The 22,997-nt window shown below is 44.9% G+C and overlaps 11 protein-coding genes across 11 annotated transcripts; 6 read left to right on the forward strand and 5 right to left on the reverse strand. All coding sequences in view use genetic code 12, as the record gives it.

Annotated features, from left to right (window-relative positions):
- Nucleotides 1-268: 268 nt before the first annotated feature.
- Nucleotides 269-3,397, forward strand: ZDS1 (Zds1p; the record flags this gene model as incomplete). The annotated part of the gene is made up of 1 exon (XM_001485702.1): nucleotides 269-3,397. The coding sequence occupies one exon, from the start codon at nucleotides 269-271 to the stop codon at nucleotides 3,395-3,397; it is 3,129 nt and encodes a 1,042-aa protein (XP_001485752.2).
- A 542-nt stretch (nucleotides 3,398-3,939) lies between these two features.
- SCS7 (fatty acid alpha-hydroxylase) lies at nucleotides 3,940-5,076 on the forward strand (the record flags this gene model as incomplete). Its single annotated transcript, XM_001485703.1, has 1 exon — nucleotides 3,940-5,076. The coding sequence occupies one exon, from the start codon at nucleotides 3,940-3,942 to the stop codon at nucleotides 5,074-5,076; it is 1,137 nt and encodes a 378-aa protein (XP_001485753.1).
- A 78-nt stretch (nucleotides 5,077-5,154) lies between these two features.
- PGUG_01425 (uncharacterized protein) lies at nucleotides 5,155-6,345 on the reverse strand (the record flags this gene model as incomplete). Its single annotated transcript, XM_001485704.1, has 1 exon — nucleotides 5,155-6,345. One exon carries the CDS (start codon nucleotides 6,343-6,345, stop codon nucleotides 5,155-5,157), a length of 1,191 nt encoding a protein of 396 aa, XP_001485754.2.
- A 786-nt stretch (nucleotides 6,346-7,131) lies between these two features.
- On the forward strand, nucleotides 7,132-7,788 carry URA5 (orotate phosphoribosyltransferase; the record flags this gene model as incomplete). Its single annotated transcript, XM_001485705.1, has 1 exon — nucleotides 7,132-7,788. One exon carries the CDS (start codon nucleotides 7,132-7,134, stop codon nucleotides 7,786-7,788), a length of 657 nt encoding a protein of 218 aa, XP_001485755.2.
- Nucleotides 7,789-7,991: 203 nt separating this feature from the next.
- SEC65 (RNA-binding signal recognition particle subunit) lies at nucleotides 7,992-8,795 on the reverse strand (the record flags this gene model as incomplete). Its single annotated transcript, XM_001485706.1, has 1 exon — nucleotides 7,992-8,795. The coding sequence occupies one exon, from the start codon at nucleotides 8,793-8,795 to the stop codon at nucleotides 7,992-7,994; it is 804 nt and encodes a 267-aa protein (XP_001485756.1).
- Nucleotides 8,796-8,858: 63 nt separating this feature from the next.
- Nucleotides 8,859-10,145, forward strand: PGUG_01428 (uncharacterized protein; the record flags this gene model as incomplete). The annotated part of the gene is made up of 1 exon (XM_001485707.1): nucleotides 8,859-10,145. The coding sequence occupies one exon, from the start codon at nucleotides 8,859-8,861 to the stop codon at nucleotides 10,143-10,145; it is 1,287 nt and encodes a 428-aa protein (XP_001485757.2).
- A 79-nt stretch (nucleotides 10,146-10,224) lies between these two features.
- On the reverse strand, nucleotides 10,225-12,282 carry CDC4 (SCF ubiquitin ligase complex subunit; the record flags this gene model as incomplete). Its single annotated transcript, XM_001485708.1, has 1 exon — nucleotides 10,225-12,282. One exon carries the CDS (start codon nucleotides 12,280-12,282, stop codon nucleotides 10,225-10,227), a length of 2,058 nt encoding a protein of 685 aa, XP_001485758.2.
- A 546-nt stretch (nucleotides 12,283-12,828) lies between these two features.
- Nucleotides 12,829-16,110, reverse strand: CDC60 (leucine--tRNA ligase; the record flags this gene model as incomplete). The annotated part of the gene is made up of 1 exon (XM_001485709.1): nucleotides 12,829-16,110. One exon carries the CDS (start codon nucleotides 16,108-16,110, stop codon nucleotides 12,829-12,831), a length of 3,282 nt encoding a protein of 1,093 aa, XP_001485759.2.
- Nucleotides 16,111-16,190: 80 nt separating this feature from the next.
- On the reverse strand, nucleotides 16,191-18,851 carry PGUG_01431 (U6 snRNP complex subunit; the record flags this gene model as incomplete). The annotated part of the gene is made up of 1 exon (XM_001485710.1): nucleotides 16,191-18,851. The coding sequence occupies one exon, from the start codon at nucleotides 18,849-18,851 to the stop codon at nucleotides 16,191-16,193; it is 2,661 nt and encodes an 886-aa protein (XP_001485760.2).
- An 89-nt stretch (nucleotides 18,852-18,940) lies between these two features.
- On the forward strand, nucleotides 18,941-19,663 carry PGUG_01432 (uncharacterized protein; the record flags this gene model as incomplete). The annotated part of the gene is made up of 1 exon (XM_001485711.1): nucleotides 18,941-19,663. The coding sequence occupies one exon, from the start codon at nucleotides 18,941-18,943 to the stop codon at nucleotides 19,661-19,663; it is 723 nt and encodes a 240-aa protein (XP_001485761.1).
- A 145-nt stretch (nucleotides 19,664-19,808) lies between these two features.
- On the forward strand, nucleotides 19,809-22,997 carry PGUG_01433 (uncharacterized protein; the record flags this gene model as incomplete). Its single annotated transcript, XM_001485712.1, has 1 exon — nucleotides 19,809-22,997. One exon carries the CDS (start codon nucleotides 19,809-19,811, stop codon nucleotides 22,995-22,997), a length of 3,189 nt encoding a protein of 1,062 aa, XP_001485762.2.

Raw genomic sequence — 22,997 nt, forward strand, 5'->3', positions numbered from 1 at the left:
CCAGAAGCTTTATCGAACATTTTAAAAAAGTTCGGGTGTTTTTAATTCACATATCGCGTCGTCAACTTCCCAAATATCGTCTTTCGGCGCCACTTTACACGTTCTTTTTGTCCCTTAGCGTGTTTTCTGCCAATAATTTGGTTCTTTGTGGCGTTTGTTTTGTTCCAAAAGTCCCAAAACTCGAGTTGCTGGAGTTTCCTAAACGTCCCTTTCGAGAAGCCAATTTTACTTTTTGCATTATTCCTAGCATTTGCCCAGCATACATGTCATGTCTTCGAGTCACTATGAATCCGCAGCCAAAGATTTGGAGCAGGAGAAGAAGATGGTGGCGGCGTTGAAACGTCTTTCCATTGGAAACCGCATGAACTATGACCCCGATCTTCCTCCGGAAGAATCCGATTTTTTGCCGCTGTCTGAGTGGGAAAAGTCTCCCTCGCCTCCCAAAACGTCGCCGCAAAAACTGCTAAATGAAAATGCGGAAATCAACGAAGTACCGGATAATGTGGATACTCATGAGCTTCTTTGGGTTCCTGCCAAAATGCACCCGGAAGTGGATCCAGAACTGTTCAAATTGCATGTAAAGAATGCGGTGGAAGAGATCATGGAGCGGAAATTGACCCGCAAATTGTCTCGTAGGTCTTCCCTTCTGGGCTCTCCAAGCACCGAAATATCCAAAACCTCGGCTCCTTCCACGCCAGAGTCTTCTCAAAATCAAGATACCTCACCATCACGCTCGGCTACGCATACCGGTTTACCGTCTGACCCCAGGAAACGATTCTCGAATCCTTCTTTGCACCAGCTTTCTTCGGAACTTGAAAACTTATCTCGAAGGGCCGGAATGGATGCTAACGATGCCGTCACTTTGGCTCGAACTCTTTCCTCTTCTTCTTTGGGCTACACAAACAGTGAGCGTCTTGCCATTGACGAACTTACGCTGCCTCCCCGTTCTCGTGAGCCTTCTTATCGAGAACCCGGAGCGGAACACGCTGAAGAGTTCCCACTAAAACGCAGCCGAAGACTCGATTATCGCAAAAATACCGTGGCTTCAGGAACCAGTCTTCAAAATAACAAGGCAGGAAAGCTAGCAGAGCTTCGTAGCAATCTCAATTCGGCTCTGCAAACCACCGTTCCTAGTCTTCACAGCGACTTTAATGTACCAAAAGTACGCTCAAAGCACAGACGTCCACGCAATAACAGAGACTCCCAAACGCTTTTTTCGTACAGAAACCCAAACGAAAAGACTGAAAATCCACCACTTGAAGCTCATTCTTCCCAGCGAGTCACCAGCGACTCGCCATATCTGACAGCTTCTTCATCCAGTTCAATCGAGAGACACTTTACTCCAACTTATCACCCGCAATATAGACGACTGATTCTGGGGTCTCTGACCTTGCCCTATTCACAGGTTCCTAGCCCACAGCTTCAACAAACTTCCAAGCATAAACTGCACCGCCGTGGTTCTAATAATGAATATCGTCCTCGCCAGGCACCTCCTCCGCAGCCTCGAGGCCAGCCAGGAAACCGCCGAGTGCCCACACCTCCCCAGAGTTATCCTCCAGGTTCGTACCAGGGAAAACCAACTCCCCAAGTGACGGTGGTCGATACGGGTTCGCCTGTCAAAAGTGGACTCAACAAAAACCTCGACCTCTTACGTTCCGAGATAAATGAGTTTAAAGAAAGTCTCAGCACCCGCACCATTCCTGGAACCACAGAGTCCTCTGATAGCAGCGACAATAACGAGTCGGATTTCAGTTTCGAAGCATCATACCAGGACGTCAGTTACGAGGATTCTCTTGGTATAGAACTGGAGGTTTTACGCGAGCTCCAAGCCGAGCGCGAGACTCCACAACCTCCACTGAATCAACCGTTCACGAAACTTTCATCTACGAAACAACCATCTTCTAAGCAACCGTCCACGAACCCTCCCACAAATCAACCTTTTACTAAACAACCTTCTACGAACCCACCATCATTCCACGTTCAAGTACCGGCTTCAGCTGTAACATCTGGACGGAAAGAGACTGGAAACGAATCCAAGAACCTCAATTTGAACCGTCATGATGCAATCACTCCACTGCGTCTGAAAAATGGACAATGGGACAAGACAAGAGCAGACACTTTCAATGTTATAACGAGTGGAACGACTGAAACAAACCATTTGGATGAAGATCACGGTGAACAAGCAATTTTGAAGCGTGCTCAGCTGCCTGTCATGAAGCATTCTGAGCATCCTCAAGATGTCCACTCGCTGCCAGAAAAGGAAAATTTCAGAACACAACCTCACCCAGAAAGCAAAGAACCACAGGCCAACGATCCCGTAGAGGAGCTCGTGAAAATCTCTGAAGCTGCGCCCAAAAAGAGAACTCTCAAAAAGAAGAAATCTTGGCCATGGATGAGAGATCGGTCTGCCTCGCTTGACGAAAATACGTCTCCTACTCCTAATCCTCCATCTCGTTCTGTGTCGACACCGGAGATTACAGACAAAGCAAAACGAAACGAGGTGAAAAAGTCTGATTCCAAGGAGCTAAAAACTCAGACCAATGACAATCGAAACATGATATCCAAATTGTTCAGGAAAAAGAAGACCGTCAAGCAGAGCTATACTACCAACGGAGTCACTGTGGACTACGAATCGGATTCGGATTCTGACGACAAGAAACTGTTGTCGAAAAAGAAGAAGAGTGCAAAGAAAAAGCTCTACACCAACTTGTTACAGCTGACTTCGAGTACCTTGTTGAGCGAAGATGAACAAAGCCATGGAGTTCTACAGAAACAAACTTCTCGTGGAAGCCAAAGAAGTGATAACAGCGAAAACATAGCAACTATTCACGAGGTTCAGCCGGAAACTCCCAAACACAAGCACAAAAAGGCTGAAGTCAAAGAGTCAAAATCCAAGGAATCAGATGAAAATCAGGCCAAATTTGACAATTTGGATGAAGAACCCTTGCAGTCTCTGACTCCCACAAAGAAGTCAAAAGATAAAAAGGATACAAAGAGTCTTAAAGACGCAAAAGACTCAGACAGAGAAGTACCAAGCAGATCACAAACTACGTTAGATGTCCAGGAGAAGATCAAAAAATCGATCAAACGAACCTCCAAAGCTAATCAACCAATTGAGTTCACGGACTCAGCTTTCGGATTTCCTCTTCCACCGCCTTCCCAATCCACTTTGGTGATGCTAGACTACAGGTTTCCCGTTCATGTTGAACGAGCCATCTACAGATTGTCTCATCTTAAATTAGCCAACCCCAAACGGTCGCTTGCGGAACAAGTATTGCTTTCCAATTTTATGTATGCGTACCTCAACTTGGTGGATCATACGTTACATTTGGAAATGGCTGAGGAACTGCAAGGAGAAATTGATTTGGAACTAGGAAAAGAACCGGAAAAAGCTTGAATCGGATGATGTGGATGACGACACGGTGATGATTGATCTAGATGTTGTGGACGGGTGAGAAAACGAAGGAGGAAGCTTTCTGAACAACAAACAGATTTGAGATGGCATTATAATGTTGAAATTGATAGGAAGTTCAAAGATAAAGATTTGAATGAGCTACTCGAAAACAGCTAAATGAAGAAAATTGAACCGAATTTTCAATGAAGAGACTTGACTGAAGTTTAATTGAACACAATTAGATGAAGGGAATTGAAACTGAGGTTTAAAGAAGAAACTTGAAAAAGAACTTTAAAGGAACATGATCACATTTTAAACATTGGCTGAAGTCATTTACACATGTAAAATGGCGGTTACTCAAAATAGGGGTGCTACTGATATTGAACACTGCCCAACAAAAGTGGCTTACAATTCCATCTTATACCTTCCGATCCGGACTGTTCCGGTCCCCACCATAGCCGAACCCTGTCGCGTGTATGCAGGCGCGGCAACAAAAAGAAACGCATCGGGTGATATCTGTTTAGCTATCTAATACATTCTTTACCATGTCTCCTAATTTGCCCTTAATATCGTCTTCGTCGTTTGCGAAGCACAACAAGGCGTGGGACTGCTGGGTAACTCTCCACAATAGAAAAGTTTACAATGTTACTGGTTTTCTTGACTCTCATCCTGGAGGCGGTGATGTGATTTTGCCATATGCTGGCAAAGATATAACCGAGATTATGGCGGATATTTCTTCTCACGAGCACAGCGAAAGCGCCTACGAAATGTTGGACGAAGATATGTTGGTTGGGTATCTTGCAACTCCGGAAGAAGAGGAAGAAATGCTCAATAACAGACACAAGACTCCAGTTGAAGTCAAGCTTGTAGATGGAAAAGATGAGTATGACATGTACGAGTTCCACGACAAACTCCCTGCTATGGAGCAGCTTTCGATCCAGACCGACTATGATGCCGATGTGAAAAAGCACCAATTTCTCGACTTGAAAAAACCATTATTACCCCAGATGCTCAACGCCAAATTCTCCAAAGAGTTCTATTTGGACCAGGTCCACCGTCCCCGTCACTATGGAAACGGCTCGGCACCTTTGTTTGGCAATTTCTTGGAGCCTTTGTCGTTGACTCCATGGTGGGTTGTTCCGCTAGTTTGGCTTCCTCCCAACATGTACATTTTCTACGTGGGGTTTGCCAACCAAAGTCCCATAATCTCACTTAGTTTCTGGGCTTTCGGATTGTTTGTGTGGACATTTGTCGAATACTGTCTTCACCGCTTCTTGTTCCACTTGGATGCCTACTTGCCTGACCATCCATACGCACTCACCCTTCATTTCTTGCTCCACGGCGTCCACCATTATTTGCCCATGGACGGTTACCGGTTGGTGCTTCCCCCCACATTATTTGTGGTGTTAGCTTACCCATTCTACCGTTTAATTTTTGCCATTTTTCCATTCTACATGGCATGCTCGGGTTTTGCCGGAGGAACCTTGGGTTATATCATGTACGATGTTACCCATTACTTGCTCCACCACACCCGTCTTCCTCGGTACCTCCAGGAAGTCAAAAAGTACCACTTGGAGCATCACTACAAGAACTATGAAATGGGGTTTGGAGTCACCAGTAAGTTTTGGGATGTGATTTTCGACACCACCATCGATGATACTATTCATCCAAGAACTCGTTAATGTATATACGAAAGGGATCGTGTTAGGTTAATATCTGTGCCGTGATATACGATAATAAAGATTATTTTGTTAAAGAGTTCACTCCAAGTAATCGTCTGGAGTGATTCCCACACCTCCATGCTCTATGGCCAAGCGTCGAGTTTCCTCACTATTTTCGCCTTCAATGCGATACTGCAGTTTCTTTTCAACTGCTCTGTCCCACTTTAAACTGGCGTAGGTTTTTCTTATATTCTGGTGATTTAGAAAGAGCTTCTTTTTGGTTTCGAAGAATTGTTTTTCCACTTGTCTTTTTTTTTCAATCTTGGCCAATCTTTTGTAGTAAGCTGGGACTGCTTCCATGTTTCTGAGTCTCTCGAGGTGCTGCTGGTGAAAAGAGATAAAGCTCTGTGAACCTGAAACCGAGGGACAGTCGGTCGGTGAATTTGGTGAATTTGGTGAGTCTGATGAACTTGTCTCTGAGTCTGATGAACTTGTCTCTGAGTTTGATGAACTTGTCTCTGAGTTTTGTGAGCTTGCCTCCTCGATCTCGTTCATTTCCTGGTCGCTTAGCTCGTCCAGGTCGTTTTCTATTCGTTCTTCAAAATCAGATTCGTATTCATAGCTGTAATTAGTATCCTCAAAAAGCAGTTCACATCTACCATGGAGGTCGGGAGAAATTTCGCGAGTATTGCTGGCACACAACAAAACGTCCTGCCAGTTCAAGAGGCGGACGGGAGCAGCAGATTTGTCGCTGGAAAGATTTCGGCGTTCCACGATGTCTGCCATCGACTCCAAAACGTCGTCCAAATTATTGGCAATTTCAATGCAAAGTTTGCCCACGACCGCAGAACTGATTTCTGAAGACGGAACTCCATCCAGATTCCGAGCATGGATCACACTGTGTATTCGATGGTCCACTAAAGCCTTTATTTCTGCCATCAAACTGGTGCGAGAGTCAGACCGTTTTTGTGTGGTACTAAAGCTTCTTATTCGGTACTTTGACACATCCTCGCTCGGCTCCAGCACACCACGAGGGCCCGAGTGTCTCAAATATCGCCTGGTTTGGCTTTCATCGTCATTATAAATTGCAATTGGTTGATCTGAATAGGTGAACAAGTTGCGAGGGTCCGGAACTTCAGAATACGGGAGCGGCCAGTTCAGCCAATTTCGGCGTGGAAAATAGGGATTTATGGCATGCAAGAGGTGCGTGGAGTAGAGGTGGACCGCCAAATCCTGTCGAAACTCGTCCTCAATGGACTCTAGAATCAAGTCCCGTTCTTTCTTGGACATGAGATGACAAGCCCAAACACCGGATGAGAAAGTGAAAATGCTGAGAATGGTTGCGAAAAGATAAAAGAATAGTAGGGATCAAGGATAAAGGATGAGAGGATAAAAATTTTAGTGGGTGATTTGGGTGACTTGGGTTGTGCTGATGGTCAGGGTGGTTACATCTCGAAATATTACAATTACAGAATATTGCGACATTTTGCATAAAATAGGTTGAAGTGCAAAATTGTCCAAAATTGCAAATTATGATAGTAATTTTCTGTCATGTCAGACTTCCTCTGAGACAATGAATCAGCAACTACCCCAATTTATACTCCAAGTCTTTTATCTGGTCCAAGTCCTTCCACATTAGGTATTTCAACTATTTGCAGCCATTATTAGAAGACAAGAAAGTGGATCAAAGAAAAATTAAGGAGAATGGTTCAACTGGCAAGGATCTTCTACTAGTCGAAGCCAATGGATATAACCACTTGCTCTCAGCTCACAATTCAGTCAGAATCAATCACCACTAGTGTCCATTATTGTATAACATTCCACAAAAAAATATCAACATAACCAATTATAATATTTTCCCAGATAATAGCGAGACGATGAATCCACCACTTTCACAAAAACCAAATCTCCACTTGTCTCCACTAATCCTCTAATTCTCCACTGTCTCTCTGCTTCCTCTCACCTCTCTATGCACTCCTCTCTCTTATCAAAAATTTTCTCATTTCTCATTTCTTTCTCTCTTTCTGTACAGACGGGTACTACGGGAGTTCCTTTGGCACCTATCTAGACAGAAAGATGAAATCGTACCAGCAAAGCTTCTTGGACCTTGCGCTCGAATCCAATGCGTTAAAGTTTGGAACTTTTACTCTCAAGTCCGGCCGCCAGTCTCCGTATTTTTTCAACTTGGGATTTTTCAATACTGGAAAATTGCTCTCCACTTTGGCAGAGGCGTATGCCCGGGCCATAATTGAGTCTGGCTTGAAGTTTGACATTCTCTTCGGCCCAGCATACAAGGGTATCCCATTAGCAGCCATCACGGTGGCAAAATTGGCGGAAATTGATGACTCCTATGCCAATGTGGGATACGCTTTTAACAGAAAAGAGAAGAAAGATCACGGTGAAGGTGGCAGTATTGTAGGATGTGAGTTGAAAAACAAGTCGATCTTGATCATTGACGATGTTATGACCGCTGGAACTGCAATTAATGAAGCTTTTGAGATCATTGGTGCCGAAGGTGGAAAGGTGGTTGGCACTGTGATTGCATTGGATAGACAAGAAACCACCGGAACCGAAGGTAAATCCGCCACTCAAGCTGTGCTGGAGCGCTACGGAATTCCCGTTACTTCTATTGTAACTTTGGGGGACATTATTACTCACTTGAAAGACCGCATTTCAGACGAGGAAATTGCCCAGGTTCAAAAGTACAGAGAACAATATGCACCAAAATACTAGAGAAAAGAGATTAGGCGGAAAAGTAGAGATTAAGCGGGTTAATTACAAATGAAGAGAGTCTTCAACTTAGTCAATATTATGAGTGCTTGACCAGGTGCCTAGTAGCTAATATAATACAGTCAGTGAATGTGACAAGAAACACCATGCCTAATATGAGCTCAGTTGTCTTTAAGCTCCATCTTCCTCTCTTTTTTCTTCTCGTCTCATCCCCTGATCTTCATCACCTTCTTCTTGGGCTGCTTTGGAGCAGCGGGAATCTTGGGCTGTTCGGGTTCAGGGTCATAGATCGTCTTGGTCATAGGATGCTTCAACGTGACTCTCGAGTGAACGGGAACAATGGTGTTCATCTTGAAACCCTTCACACGAGGAAGTTTTTCCGGCACAAACCCATCGAATTCTTGAGGCCAAGGAACTCCATTATTCTTACTGATACTATCCAAAGTGGTTGGATGCGACGCAAGGTACTCGGCGATGCTGTTGAGCAAGCTCCGTTTCGTCTGGTACTTGGGATCGGACAATTGCCCGCCATTACTGTTGTCTTTGATGAGCACTCTTACCCGTCCAGGGTTCCCAAAATCTTGAGGATGAGACTTATCCAACTCCAAAATCACCGGCAAGTTGAACGAGCGACACGCATCGGAAATGGTCTTTGCTAGTGGATTTTCCACCGCCCGCGATTCACTGACTCGCCGTCCTTCTTTGTGCGATCGATTTTTGTCGAAATAACAAGGATAAACGATCTGAAACCGCTTCAAATGCTCCCGTTCTTCCTGGGAGAACTTCGCTGGGTCAATAACATTCTTCTGGGCTTCTGCCTGGGCAAGTGTCTGGGTCCTGGGTGTACTGGGAGCTCCTGGAAAAAGCGGAGGTTCTTGGTCCTGCGACCTAACCACAGTTGGTGCCGCACGGGCTGGAGCTAATGGAGTTCTGAGGGTTGGATCGAACTCTGCGATGTCCATATCCATGTTGTCGACATCGTCGACTTCTTCTAGGACGGGTCTTGACATTTTAATTGGACTTCTCTCAACTAAAGTGTTGAAGAGTTCGAATGCGAATTCGCGAAATGGACTATGGCGCGGTGCACGGGTGCAATACTACAATTAAGCTCCACAGTAAATCCATTACCTTCACTTCATCTTACTTTCACCAAATTCACTTTTATGGACGAGGTTGCAGCGGGAACACCCCGTGTTTTGCGCGAGTGCGCCTCCATGCTATCCACCCCGAACCACGAGAGATACATAGATACCCCAGACTACTCCAAATATTCCACCCATCCAGACATTCAGTATTTTCGTTCCGTCAAAGCAAAAAACCATTATCAGTACCACCGTCTCAAACGAACTTCCAAGCCAATCAGGGAACGAATCTACGCTGCTGCCTCGAAGTTCGACCCGTATAGTCGACCACAGCTTCTACACCGACTAGCATCCTACACGGCACTCAACTGGAGTTTGCCAGAGTCAGCTTTGGCTCTGAAACTGTGGGAAGTCTCCGAGCTCAAGTGTGCTCAGAACGGATGGCGCTGCGTGTCGATCCGGAACTCCAATTTGAAAAACCATTTGGTGTGTGACGTGTGTCACCATCAACTTATTCTTCGTTATAACGAGGTTCACGATTCCATATTTGACTTTGATGTCGAAGAAGTTGCCCAACTCAACGTAAATCTTGCTCGGTCCTACTTGAAGCAAATCACTACTAAGGCTCACGGCACCGCTTGTCCATGGCAGAGCCTCGAGACTCCATTGCAAGGCGTATACTACATGCGACCTTTCTTGAAGAACACCAACGAAACTCTTTTAGCAGAGTACCGCAAAGCATTGAGTGGCCTCGTACGCCACTGGCGGGTGCTAGAACTGCAAATATCTCTTCCATCTTTGTCTCAAAACCACATCGAAGACACCGTCGTTCAGATCTCTACAGAAATTCTTCTAGCTGGTGAAAATGAAGACAAGGAAAATTTGGCTTCTTTGGCGGCCGCAGCCCCCTTATGGGTATTCACCATTGCCCAGCTTGGCTGGGAGCTCCGGAGCCAAAAATTTGCATCTCAAACTGTCTATTTGATGGTCTGCACTGGTTGCAATGCTCGTTGGGTTTTGAACGATATCCGTCAAAATTCTTCCAACCAAGAACCTCAATTGTCTCCCTCTAACATTCTCACACCCTGTGAGCACAGAGCTATAGTCGAAGAAGACGACGAATTCGACCCATGGGACCACAAATCATGGTGTTGTCGGAAACAAGACTCGGCACATTTGGCCGAATTGTTGAGGCGGGGACTCAAGCGCCAGGCTGAAGAATCCACCCAGCTGCGAAAGTCAGCTCGAACAGAAACAGGTATAGACATAAAACAATAAGCACAATGAGCTCTCCTCGGAGCTCTCGGAGCCCACCTTAATCATTGCATCTATTGTAGCTATTATCATTTATACATTATCACAATACACTGTCGGCCAGCGATGTATCTGGTGGAACACTGAAATCCAAAATTTCGATAAACGCTTCCTCCAAACCATTTTGTTTCCGTTGCACTGCTGCCACACATCGATTTTGATCCAAGCGAACTTGCCAAATTCCTCCACTGATGTCTGGCAACAAATTTCTCACGAATTCGCCGGTTTGAATGTTCCAAAGCTTAAGCATTTCTATGCTTCCACTAACCACCCGAAGTCGATCATGATGCATACACGTGATGGCCTGGGTATGTCCCTTTAGTTTGCTGAGGTTTTCACCGGTACGAGGATCCCACACGCGAAGGGTAGTATCAGCAGCTGCCAGCACCAAATATTCATCTGACAACTCGAGTAATCCAACAAGCATAGTATGACCTTGAAGTGTACGGATTAACTTCCCATCGTTCAAGTTCCAAACGTTGATGGTTGAATCCATACTTCCCGAGAAGCATTGCATCGTTGTAACATCTAACGCGGTCGAATAGATACGATCGCTATGGTTCAGAAGCACATACTTGCATCGGCCCCCAGCACGAAGATCCCACACCCGAACCGTGGTATCGTAGGATCCAGAAACAACAAGGTTTCCGTAACCACACACTGTACGTACGGACTGAGTATGCCCAGCGAGAACCATTACAAGGTATGGGTTTTCGGCGTCTCCACAGTCGAAGGTGCCGTCACTTTCACGGCTGTCTTCGACAAGCGGAAGTCGCCAAACACGCAAGTTATGGTCACGAGAACCGGTAACAAGTAATGGATGCTCTGGAAATATTATATCATTTCCCTTTTCATCCTTACCAATAGATTGAGGATGTAAGATGTGCATGCAACGAACAGTGGAAGTATGGCCACGGAACACATGTGTGCATCGTCCGGTACGAAGGTCCCATACACGGACCGTCTTGTCGGTGGATCCCAGTACCAAAGTGTTACCAAAATATTTGAGAGCCCAAACTCCCGAAGGTCTTTCGTGGCCCTCGAGTTCTCTGATGAGTTCTCCAGTTTTGGCACTATAAATATTGATACGCAGGTCTTCAACGCCCGCTATAATCTTGTCTTCATCGTGCTGCAAGCAGGTGACCACATTTTTGCCCAAGCCGGCAACACTGATACGTCTTGGTTCGTATTTAGGATCCATCCATCGATTGAGAATAATGCGCCGTTTCTTGTACAACGTTTGCATCTTACTACAGCTGCTGTTGTGGCCGCCTACTCCCAGCCAGGGTGCTAGACTTTCATCGTCCGCCAACTCACGAGCAATTTCCTCGTCGTCTTTGACAAGCTTATCACGCTTCAACAATGTGGCCCAAAGTGCAGCATTATCCACCATTTTGTGCCAAGAACGGGATACTCGCGACACGTTTAGAAGAGCTCTGTACAGAAGATGCTGAAGGACGTTGTAGCCAATCTCGGCGGGAACAGTGGTCAATAAGTCTCGCTTCAAGCTGGAGTTTATCAAGTCTCCAAACGTGCTCAACATCACCCTGTCGGTTCGCTGAAGTAGTCGAAACACCAAGTGGTGTCTGTTTGTAGGACTGAGATAGCTACTCAAGCCCATGATCATGCTGATAAGTTCTTGTTGCGTGGCCGGGACCGTCAGAAGCTGGAGTTCTACAGGGTCGAGTGCAGGACTATGACGGCCAGCCTGGATGGGAGAAGCGCTGGGCGACGGAAGGGGAAGCTGCTGAGCTTGGTCTTGGTCGTCATCTGTCATGGGAGAACCGTGGTCTCGGCCGTTTTCACGAAGACTGTGGCGTACTTCTCGGGCGTCTCGAATACTGGCTTCGTCCAAGGTGGTGAGGCGGCGCTTTTGGCTGTGGATGTGGCCGTCGGAAATCAGGCTCTCCAAGTCGCTAATAGCCGCCATATCGTCGTCTGTCAAGTCTTGTTCTTCACCATCACGAATCCGCTTTCGGGCGCTCTGAGTCATGAGACTATGCTGGAGCCAAGCATCCACCAACTTTCCGTTGGGATTCACCAACTTGCAGTTGTACGCGGCCTTGGCGCCTCTGAGGGGGTATACTGGAGCGGAATCCATCAGTTTTGGGTGTTTTGATAAGGAGTAAGATTGAAATTGAACAGAAGATTATCAAACGCTTGTTTGTTTTTATGGGTTTTTTGGATGGAAGGACAAAAAATAGAGTGTACTGGCAAATGTGATAGGCGAGAACGTTCTGTGGGTAATTTCAAGCCTTGTTGTCCTGCTAAAAACGCCTATCTTTTGGAATTAAAAAATGCACTTATTTGGTAACCGGAAGAAAAAAATTGATTTTGAAATTAAAACACAAAGTAGTGTTTTTAAGCTTCTTTTCTGCTCTGAAGTCACGTCTCCGAGTCTCAAATCCGATATGTCGTACGTTTAGAAGCCCCCTTACGAGACCGCCAGTCAACAATGCGAAAACAAATGGTGAGAATTCAGAAACGAGCGGTGCGGCTGGAGCGGTGTTAAGGTGCGGGAAGCGAAAAAGTAGTAGAGAAGTACCAATGATTTCAGGTTACTAAAAATTCTACCATGATTCTATCATTCTACTATTCTACTATTCTACGTTCTACTATTATCTACTAATTATTCGTACATTCTCTCCTATTCTATGTTGGTGAACAAAATGCCAGGTTCACCGGGCACCGCAGATTCAATCACTTTTCCACTCAAGGTGATCTCGACTTCTTCTCCGGTTGCGACATTGACACCCTTCTTGGAGCCGTTCTGGAACGAAATGATCTCAATTTCTTTCACTTCAAATGAAACTGGAGCTCTTTTGAGATTATTAATGACAGACTGAATCACTTCGGTTTCTTTGAATGTCAACTTTCTGTTGAAAACAGTCTCGGTGTTCTCGGTAGCCAATCTCTGTTTCAAAAGCGAAATAAATGGCATGGCTCTCTTCATATCTTTGCCCACCTTCTTTTTGATAAGTCCGTTATCGTCAAGAGAATGGTTTTCGTATAACTCACGAACAAGCTCAATATAGTTATCTTGCCATTCTGGGAACGTTTCCGATACGAAAAGGGTCAACTTGGCAGGCTTGGACACATCAAGATCCAGCGCAGTCTTGCCCTTCTTCTTTTTCAACACATTAGCCTCGGCTTCACGAATAGACCTAGAAATATCTCTAACGTATTCCAAGGAATCGGAAATCGACTTTGAGGGCTCTTTTGATGCTCGTGGGAAAGCAGCGTTTTGAATCGACTCAGATTTGCCCAACAAGTCTCTGTACAAGTATTCTGCAAAATGAGGAGCAATAGGACCCAAAATCAACGCTTGTGTCTCGATATACTTCAACACGAGATCTTTGTGCATGCCAATGTTTCCAGAAACCGAGTCTCTGTAGTAGTCTCTGGCGGTCTGGTAGTCGAAAAGTCCAAACTTTAAACCAGCCTTAAAGTTGGTCTCAGAAAATTCGGCATAGGTCTTCTCGATCAAATCGTTCATTTCGTTGTCAAAAGCAACGTCAAAGAAACTGTCTGCTGGTCCCGTACGAAGGTCGTTTTGGTTCTTGACCATTTCGTCACACCACTCTTTCAACGTGGTAAGTCTCAAGATGGCAGCATTGGCATTGGACTCGTCAAAGTTTGCATCTTCCACCGAGTCTCCGGCATCAGCCAAAGCAATTCTAGATGCATCGGCTCCAAACTTGTGAACAAGATCGTCCAATGTCAAAAAGTTACCGGTAGATTTCGACATCTTGGCGTTGTTCAACATCAAATGTCCATTGGATCTAATACCCTTGGGCCACATTTTTCTGGGGAACAAGGCAACATGACAGTAGATGAAGAAAGTCAAGTGGTTAGGAATCAAATCCTTACCAGAAGCCCTGATATCCAATGGGTAAAAGTATTCAAACTCACGTCTCATGGCTTTCAACTGTTCCATTGGAATATCCGTCTTGATGTCGTCACGACGAGAAAAGATGAAATCAAACACTTCGTCTGTCATTTGGTCTGGAGAAATGGAAAATGCTCCTTTTTCCTTTCCATAGTAGTCCGAGTGCAAGAACCGAGCAATGGTGTAGTAAGCCATGTAGATCTGAGAGTCAGATAAAGACTCCACCAATTGCGACTTGTCCCATGGCAACTTGGTTCCCAAACCATATGTTCTTGTTAAAGCCCAATTCTTCAACCAGTCCAACACACCTTCAAATCCGTGTCTTGTCTCCTTGGTGAAAGTTTGCATGTGAGCCAAACAATCCAAAGCCTGTGATTTCCATGATTCCTCACCGTAGTCAAGGTACCATTGGTCCTCAAGAGAAACAATACACTCATCACCAGATCTGGAAATAATCATACCTTCAGGTTCACAGTACACGAAAGCATCTCCAGAAGCCACAAGATCAGCCTTCACCTTTGGCTTGGCATCCTCAACTTTTTCGCCAAAATACTTTCCAACAATCATGGTGGCATTGTAAAATCCTTCCTTATAAGCCTGCTCCTTAGCTTCTGCTAATTGGACGGAATCCTTGGGCGATTGAATCTTCATCTTGTTAACCAAAAATTCAGCACACTTGTCACCAAACTTTTCAGTTCTGACCACTGGAACAATTTCTGTCTTGACCCATTCCTTCTGAATACCGTAGTACTCGGCCTTGTTAGCCAAGTCTCTGGTAGTGACAAAATCGTCAGGAGAGTCTGATGGCACACAGGTAACCACTCCAGTACCTTTCGAAGCCAAAACGGTTTCCATGGGAAGAACTCTCAACTCGTCATACACAGCCAATGGAGCAGTAATCTTTGATCCAATTAAAGCAGAACCGTCAATTTGAGCTGCCGATTTGTAGTTACCTCTTTCTGGAGTCAACTTTTGGTAGCACATGTTCTTGAAAGCACGCTCGGTACAAATGTAGTACTCGTTGTTTCCAGCATGGAAAATGCCATATTTGATCTTGGGAGACACAAAACAACAAGTTTGTCCATACATGGTTTCAGGTCTCAAGGTGGCAGCCACCAAAAACACCTTCTTATCAGAGAAATCGAACTTTTGCTCGGCAAGATTTTCTTGCGCTTTAGGAGCAAATTCAGTGACTCTAATCTTGATACCGGTATACTCTTGAGGATTCAAACCTTCTCCCGACAGTCTATCGTGATCCAAGCATGGTTGACCGTCCTTTTCCGAGTAGACGGTGTATCTTTCACCAAACTTGATCTTACCACAGTCTCTCAATCTGTTCATCTCCCATCTCACGAAAGCATCAAAGTAGGGATTGGCATCGGTGGTGACAAAACTACGTCTCCAGTCGACTCTTCCACCAAACGCAGTAACATCTCTCTGCACCAACTTAGGGAAAAATTCCAACCAATGGTGAGGGTCAGCAAACTTGGCAACTTCTTCCCGCGATAAACCCAATTGCATCATGATTTCAAACTGGTATTTTCCACGGCCCTGTTTAGCAGCTGCCTTGGACTTCTTGGCTTTAAACTTGGTAACGTCCTCATTTTTGACCTCCTTCTTCTCCTCTTCTTCTTCTTCATCGTCAGCAGGTACTCCAGAGAAATCATTGCCAAATTGCTCAAGTTCTCTCTTGATCTTATCCGCAGCCGCCTTGATGGGCATTCCCGAGCAGTGGAAACCCAAAGGAAAAAGAGCTCTTTTGCCATTCATCCTCTCAAAACCAGTTGCAAACTCAACCTTGGACAAAGTGAAACTGTGACCAGCGTGCAACGTTCCATTCATGTAAGGAAAAGCCATGGTGGAGTAAAACTTGGGGTATTTTTCTCTCAATTTATCAGCGTCATCAGTAGGGTCTTCCTCAATAGTGGGTGCGTTGACCTCGAACGCTTTCTCCTCGGCCCATATTTTCTGGTACTTCTTCTCTATGGCGACCAACTCATCTCTTCGCTGAGTATTTTCCAATTTAATGGTTGCACTCATGTTGGAGGTTTCTACAACAAATTTTCAGCGACATATATTTGAGTCACGGCTATATGCAGTCCATATACCAAGCCGGAGTTCTACTTGGTACGCTTTCTCTTTGTGGCCACGACGGTGGGGACCATGAGTTTCCGCTTTGGCTCTGTGGTGGTGCCTTTTTGAGGGTTTCTGAAACTGGATTTGGGGCCAACTCTTAAAGTATTTCCGTCAAAAATTGTAGACTCAATTTGGAGGGCCGACTTGGTGGTTTCGGAATCTGAAAATTCGATTACGGCGCTGCCAGTTTCGTGGTCTAGGAACGACTTGCTGACGGTTCCAAAGTGCTCAGCCATAAATGCTTCCAACTGTTCTTGTCGGACCGAATCGGGAAATCCTGTGATAGTTATTGTTCTTTGGTCATCGTAGTCTGATGGGTTGTAGATTGACACCTGAGGTTGTGCTTTGTAGACGTGAACTTTACGATTCCTGATCAATTCTCCGTCAGCATTGAGGGCATTGAGTGCCGAGGGCTCGGTTTTGAATGTCACAAAAGCATATCCTCCATTTACATGGCCCTTGTTTCTCATGTCTTTTTTGATAGGAAGCGAGATTTCCTCCAACTCTCCGTGCTTTTCAAAAACTGTTCTTAGTTCCGACTCCGTAGTATAGTAGTCGAGGTTCTTCACACACACCTGGCGGTGCATTACTTGTTTTCTTGTTTCAATTTTTTTGGGTGGCCGTGAGATTGCAACCACCAACTTGAAAGAATCACCGCTAATTTTGTCGCTCAATTTGGTGCCATTGTGTTTCTTGACTGCTGCTGCTGCTGACTCTGGCTTTGTGAACTCAAGGTAGCAAAACCGACGTTCTCGGCCACTTTTCAACGAGGGAAATCGAGCACTCACAATTTGACCACAATCTTCAAATAGTGCCTTGACTTCGCTTTGGCTAAAACTAGGCGGAAAATTACTCACCCATATTATAGCTTCACGGAGCTGAGACACGGCAATGTGCTGGCCGTTTATGGCTTTTTTGTCCTTGGTTAGTGCTGCCATTAATGCCTGTTCGGTTCGAAATTCCAAGGTCGCTTCGTAATGCAATCCAGAGTCAACGAGCACAGAGTCGGCAATTTCTCCACAGTCGGAGAATATCAGCTTAAGATCGTTTTCCGTGGCAGATTTGGGTATGTTTTCAACTTTTATCTTGAGACTTTCTCGATTCCTGGCAGCAGGTTTTTCTTCGTTGGGTTGAGGTTCGATATCGATTGGAAGTTGTGCCGGAGATGTCAACACCTTCTTGAGCTCTCTGTTAGCCACAAGCATCATTTCATTATAAGAATCAAGAGTGCCATGAGCAAGTTCAAAATTTAGTGCTTCTTGAATAATGCGTTCTGGCCAGTCCATTTTCAGACACTCCATTACGGCGTCTCGGTAAAACTTTGCTACTTTCTTGTAAGGGATTCCATGTGCCTGCTGGAACTGTCCTGCAAAGAGCCACACCTCACACTGATCAGGAAAATGACGAACCAAATCCATGGTGATTGAGTTTGCGAGCTTGATATCGTCTTTTTGTGCAGCAATTGAAACTGCTAGTTTTTCCACAGCATGGAAAACATCATTGTGTCGAAACGCATGGTTCACGTAAAGTTTGAGATGATCTGGAACACCACCCAAAGCTTTGTGCTCGTAGAAAAGGACCGCTAATGCGACCACCTTCCAGTCATCATAGCTGGCTGTATTGATCAAATCTATGTGCTCAATGCGGTCGAGCATCAGACGAAACTTGAGTTCCGGCTCCTCAAAAGATTGGCAGCTTCTGATATACTCACCGTAACTCACAGCAGAATTAGGAAAAGCTCGAACAAAATTGTAAAGATGTGTCTCGGTATCCAAGTGAAGCTTATACGTCCCGTAGAGGAACGAGAGCCATACTGGAACCCATTGGGTTGTGCCAGCAGCCTCGGATTCTATTCGAGACCTGGCTAAAGTTACACGAAGTCTGGTGGAAGCATCTTCGGCGTATGTGGCGATATGTTCCAAATAGTCGCACCATGGTTGCGGCAAGTTGGGTGTCTTTATAGCATTTTCAAGCTTGATATAATAGTTGGCCAACTTCTGGGATCGCTGGTATACCTTGTTGGCTTGCAACATGTGCAGTTCGTAGGAATTGGAGTAGTATTTAGACACAAAAGACGACGCTTGTTTGAAGGTATTTTCGAGGTCGGCATGGCTTGCGGAAAGGACTGAAAGCCATACTTTCCACAAACTATCAATTGTTGACGAATCTTCATTTTGCAAGTTTCGAGTACAGTATTCGAAATACTGGTTGTAAACCAAATGGGCATCTTTAAAATCACAACTGACAACCGAAAGAGCTCGATTAAAAAGCACAGAAACAGAGACTGAGGATCTTATCTGTTCATTGTTTCCATTTTTCTTGTTTTGCTCCTTTTCAGTCAGCGTCTCCTTTTCATTTTCAATCACACACCCAATATATCGGTACCAATTTGCGGCAACGGGATACTCCAGCACCAAAAATTCATAGAATTCAATGGTGGCTCGATATCGGAGCCCAAAATTGGTTAATTTGTTGATATCTTGCAACCATTCAGCGAAATCGTGGGGTGTCAACAGAAAGTATCGCAATTTAGATTTGCGGGCAGCAGTCAAGGCGTTGAAATTTTCATTGACGTCGATCCGCAACGAAGCAATCTCCACATCGTGATGTTTCAAGTCGTATAAAGACCTGTTCAGTGCTTCCATTGACAAACAGCGGTGAGTGCTATCGATCTACAAACTCCACAATTTCGGCGCGCGCGAACTCATCTCATCTCATCTCCAATTTCGGGCTGATGGATGCAAAAGGGTACTTACAGTCTTATGGCTGGCAAGAAGGGCAGGCATTGCAGGAAGGAGGTCTTCAGAAGCCCATTTTGGTGAAACACAAAAAAGATACCAAAGGTTTGGGTCATGGGACAAACGACGGAGATTTGTGGTGGGAACGATTATTTGATGGTCAATTAAAGAGCTTGGATGTGACGAGTTCGGGAGGAAATGTCGTTTTTGACCAGAATAAAGCGAATGTAGAGGCCTCTGTGAGAAAGAGCAACAGTCCGTTGTACCGAATGTTTGTAAAGGGCCAAGGACTCGAAGGAACAGTAGGCAGAAAGGCGGAGATCGAAAGAAAGAGAAAGCGAGAGTTTAGCGATGAGCAGGCGTTGGAAGACATGGAGAGGATGGTGAGGCGATGTGGGGAGAAGAAGGAGAGGAAAGGAAAGGAGAAGAAGAAAAAGAAGGAGAAAAAAGAGAAGAAAGAGAAGAAAGAGAAGAAAGAGAAGAAAGACAACAAAACAGTGAAAGAAAAAGAGAGGAAAGACAAGAAAGACAGGAAAAAGAAAGACATAAAAGTGAAGAAAGACAGGAAAAAGAAGAAAGAGACGAAAAAGAAGAAAGAGACGAAAGAGAAGAAAGAGACGAAAGAGAAGAAAGAGACGAAAGAGAAGAAAGAGACAAAAGAGAAGAAAGAGAAAGACATAAAAGTAAAGAAAGTCAAAGTGAAGAAACAAAAAACTTGAGTCACAAATTCAAACAAGAAGTTTCAATCATAAAGCATCTTTTGCATACCAAGTCCAACCTTAACTCAATTAATGATCCACACCATCCACTCAAAGTTTTGACGATCAGCCGCGCGCATTTCTTATAGATTGTTTAGCATGGGCCATGAAGACAACTAAGCCACCACCACCATCGGCCCATTTGTCTTCAGGCTCCAAATACCGTACATCCCAGTTTGTATCGCCCTATATTCCATGGAAATACCTTTTTATAGGGATAACCTTCGCTGTTCCTTTATTTCTATGGACCTTTTTGACGTCGCTTAAATTTTTATTTATCATCTCCACGATTGTATTTGTGTTTCTGGTGCTTCTGCTTGGTACCATAGTCGTTTTTAGCGCTTCCAAACCCCGTTATCGAGCCAGAGGGCGAAAATTCAATTTTTTACTGTCGCCTGAATATCATCAACAATTTAGCGACTCCCACCAAATACCACAAAATGACTCCAATTCACCTATCGGGCTCCTTTTGGACAAATTGATCACTTTGGTAGTCGACCAGTTCATCGAGAGCTGGTACGAAAGCATTTCGCCTTCAAAACGGTTTCCATTGGCCATCAGAAATGAGCTTCATCTAGTTGTGCGACGCTTTCAAGCCCGAATTGCATCTGTAGACCTCTCGGATGTCATTGTAAACCGCATACTTGACATTATTCGAGAACACTTTACGTACTTTTGTCAGGCGGAAAACTTGGTCGAACTCAAGGGCATTTCTTCTCGAATAGCGAAAGATTCGAAGGAGTACCATCTAGCTGTGGCCCAGAATTATAATAGGGGAAAGCTCCATAAAGGAGTGAACATATCCGTTGATGACCCCAGAAACTCAGGCTTGGACTTGCAAAAGGACCACTTGAGAAAAAAAGTAGCAGGTCTACTTCCAATTCTCTTGTCGCAAAGTGAAGCTTCTTCAGATTTAGTGGTGAGTTTAATCCGTGAAATACTTGCGTGCACGGTGCTCTCGTCAGTATGTGAGGTGGTAGCCGAAAGTGATTTCTTCAATCTCTTAATTGTCAACTTCATTGGTGCTAATTTGAGACGACGAGACCAGGTCAAGAAGTTACGAGCTGCATTAGAAGAACATACAAGAGGTGCAAATAAAGCAAACATTAAGCAAAACCCAAAACGACCATTGAAGAGCGATATGAACGGCCAGACCGACAAAACTTTGAAGAGTGATCTAAACGACCAAAATGAAAGAACTTTCAATGATTTACTTGAAAATTCAACCGACTTTTCTCAGGACTACGGGGTGGAGCTTGATGACATTCTTGGGTCTCCTAGAGCCCTTCAAGCGTTTAGAAGCTATCTACTTGAGCAGGGCCGCAAAAAGCTTCTAGATATATGGGAGCAGATCGAGTCCATCAAGTCTCCGCTTGAAGATCATGAGAACGCCGATTTATCGCTTTCGCTTGAATTTTCATCAACTGACGATTTGACGAAAGCCTTTGAAATGTTGATCGGCTCTACTATGGTGGTGGATTCTGAGGAATTGGAGTTGTTATCACAATATATTAACCAGAAACAATTCAGCAAAGCTCGTCGAATCTTGTTTCAGATCCAAAGTACTCTTTTTGATCTTTTGGCAGCAGAGGTGAACATTTTCATTCACAGCACCTACTTTCATTTCAGCATGCTCTCGCTGGACCACAATGAGCTCGAGACCAAAGAGGACGAGCCAATGGCTGCGCTCGATATGACAGACGACATTGCGGAGAAAACTGAAGTCAGCCCTGTGGTATTCCACGCAGTGGAAGATGCGTTCAATGAGATCATGAAGAGCTCCAAAGCAACCAACGAAGACCAGTTTTACTCTCAGAAAGAGGGTAGTGCTTCGTTCACTTCGCTTTTAGAATCAGTGGAAGTTGGACCAAATATACCCACAGTTCCACTGACATTGGCTTTGAAAAAAGGTCTCTTTGGTGACGACAAAGATCTGACCTACGAAGATTCTTCATCAGCACCAACTGCTTCTCGTCTCTTTGAAGATGCCAGCGATACTTCTGATTCCGATAGCGACATGGATCCATTATCAGATCGAGAAACCGAATTGGGCGACCTGAAAGTGTTATTTGCTGCACCAGGTAACCTCAAGCTTTCGGAGGAGGTGGTTAATCTCGATAAAGATATCGAAAGGCTCTCGCAACAGATCATGATACTCACACCTCTTTTGCGTAAAGCAGAACTCACACACAACGTCACCGAACTAAAGATTTTGAAGAAAGCCAAGCTTGGTTTAGAAAGAGAAATCGACTCCAAAGAATTGCAAAAACAGCAATATATGGTACAAGAGAACGAGAACAGTTTGTACGGGAAATCAAGAGTGCAAATCCAGTCGTACATCAGTGGCAGCGAGAAGGGAAAAGAGTATATTCTCTATATTGTGGAAGTGCAACGGTTTTTGAGCGATGATCCAACTGTGCCCTCTGCTGGATGGGTAGTTGCCAGGCGGTTCTCGCAATTCCACCATCTCCATGTCTATCTTCGCAAACGGTATCCGCCAGTTGAAGGGCTCAAATTCCCCAAAAAGGCAGTTCTGATGCTCAAGTTCCAGCAGCGCCAGCTCGTGGAAATGCGGAAGGCTGCGCTAGAAGAGTACTTGTGCCAACTATTGAAGCTTCCAGACGTTTGTGGAGACCGAGTATTTCGGTCATTTTTGTCGTCGGAGAACTTTAGTTTTAGTCGTCGAAAAAAGCCCAGTTTGCTCAAAAGTCTCAGTTCCACCAAAGGTATACGACCACCACCTAAACAAGCTTCAAATAAAGGCGCTCCAGTAGCCGGGTCTGCTGTTTCCAAGCTGATGCAGAACGAACTCAACCAATACGACAGTCCAAGAGCATTTGTGAAGCCTATATGTGATTTGCTAATTGCAATCTTTGACCTCAATTCGTCCAAAGGGTGGTTGCGGGGCCGAGCGCTAGTGGTGATTCTCCAGCAGGGGTTTGGTACCACCATTGAGAACATGGTTCGAGACCAGGAAAGAAGCATTAGGAGCGAAAGCAGGGTTCATGATTTGATCGAAAGTGTGACAAATATGCTTTTTCCAAACGGAAAGTTTCGAGATCCGCCCGCTGTTCGAACCACACAAGAGAAAGCTTTCACGAGGAAAGAAGCCAGGGCGCTTTTCAAAGCTTGGATGGACATAACATGCTCTCGTATTTTTGGCGGAGGCAGCACCAATTATGCCCACAGCCATCTTTTCGCCATGCTCCAAAACGACTATTTAAACCTCCACTTGCTCCTAGTTGTTTTTGATGAAATCACCGATGCTATCCAAGCGGAAGAAAGTGAGCACTAA

Source organism: Meyerozyma guilliermondii, genomic scaffold, assembly GCF_000149425.1.
Source record: "Meyerozyma guilliermondii ATCC 6260 scaffold_2 genomic scaffold, whole genome shotgun sequence".
Taxonomy (NCBI): domain Eukaryota; kingdom Fungi; phylum Ascomycota; class Pichiomycetes; order Serinales; family Debaryomycetaceae; genus Meyerozyma; species Meyerozyma guilliermondii.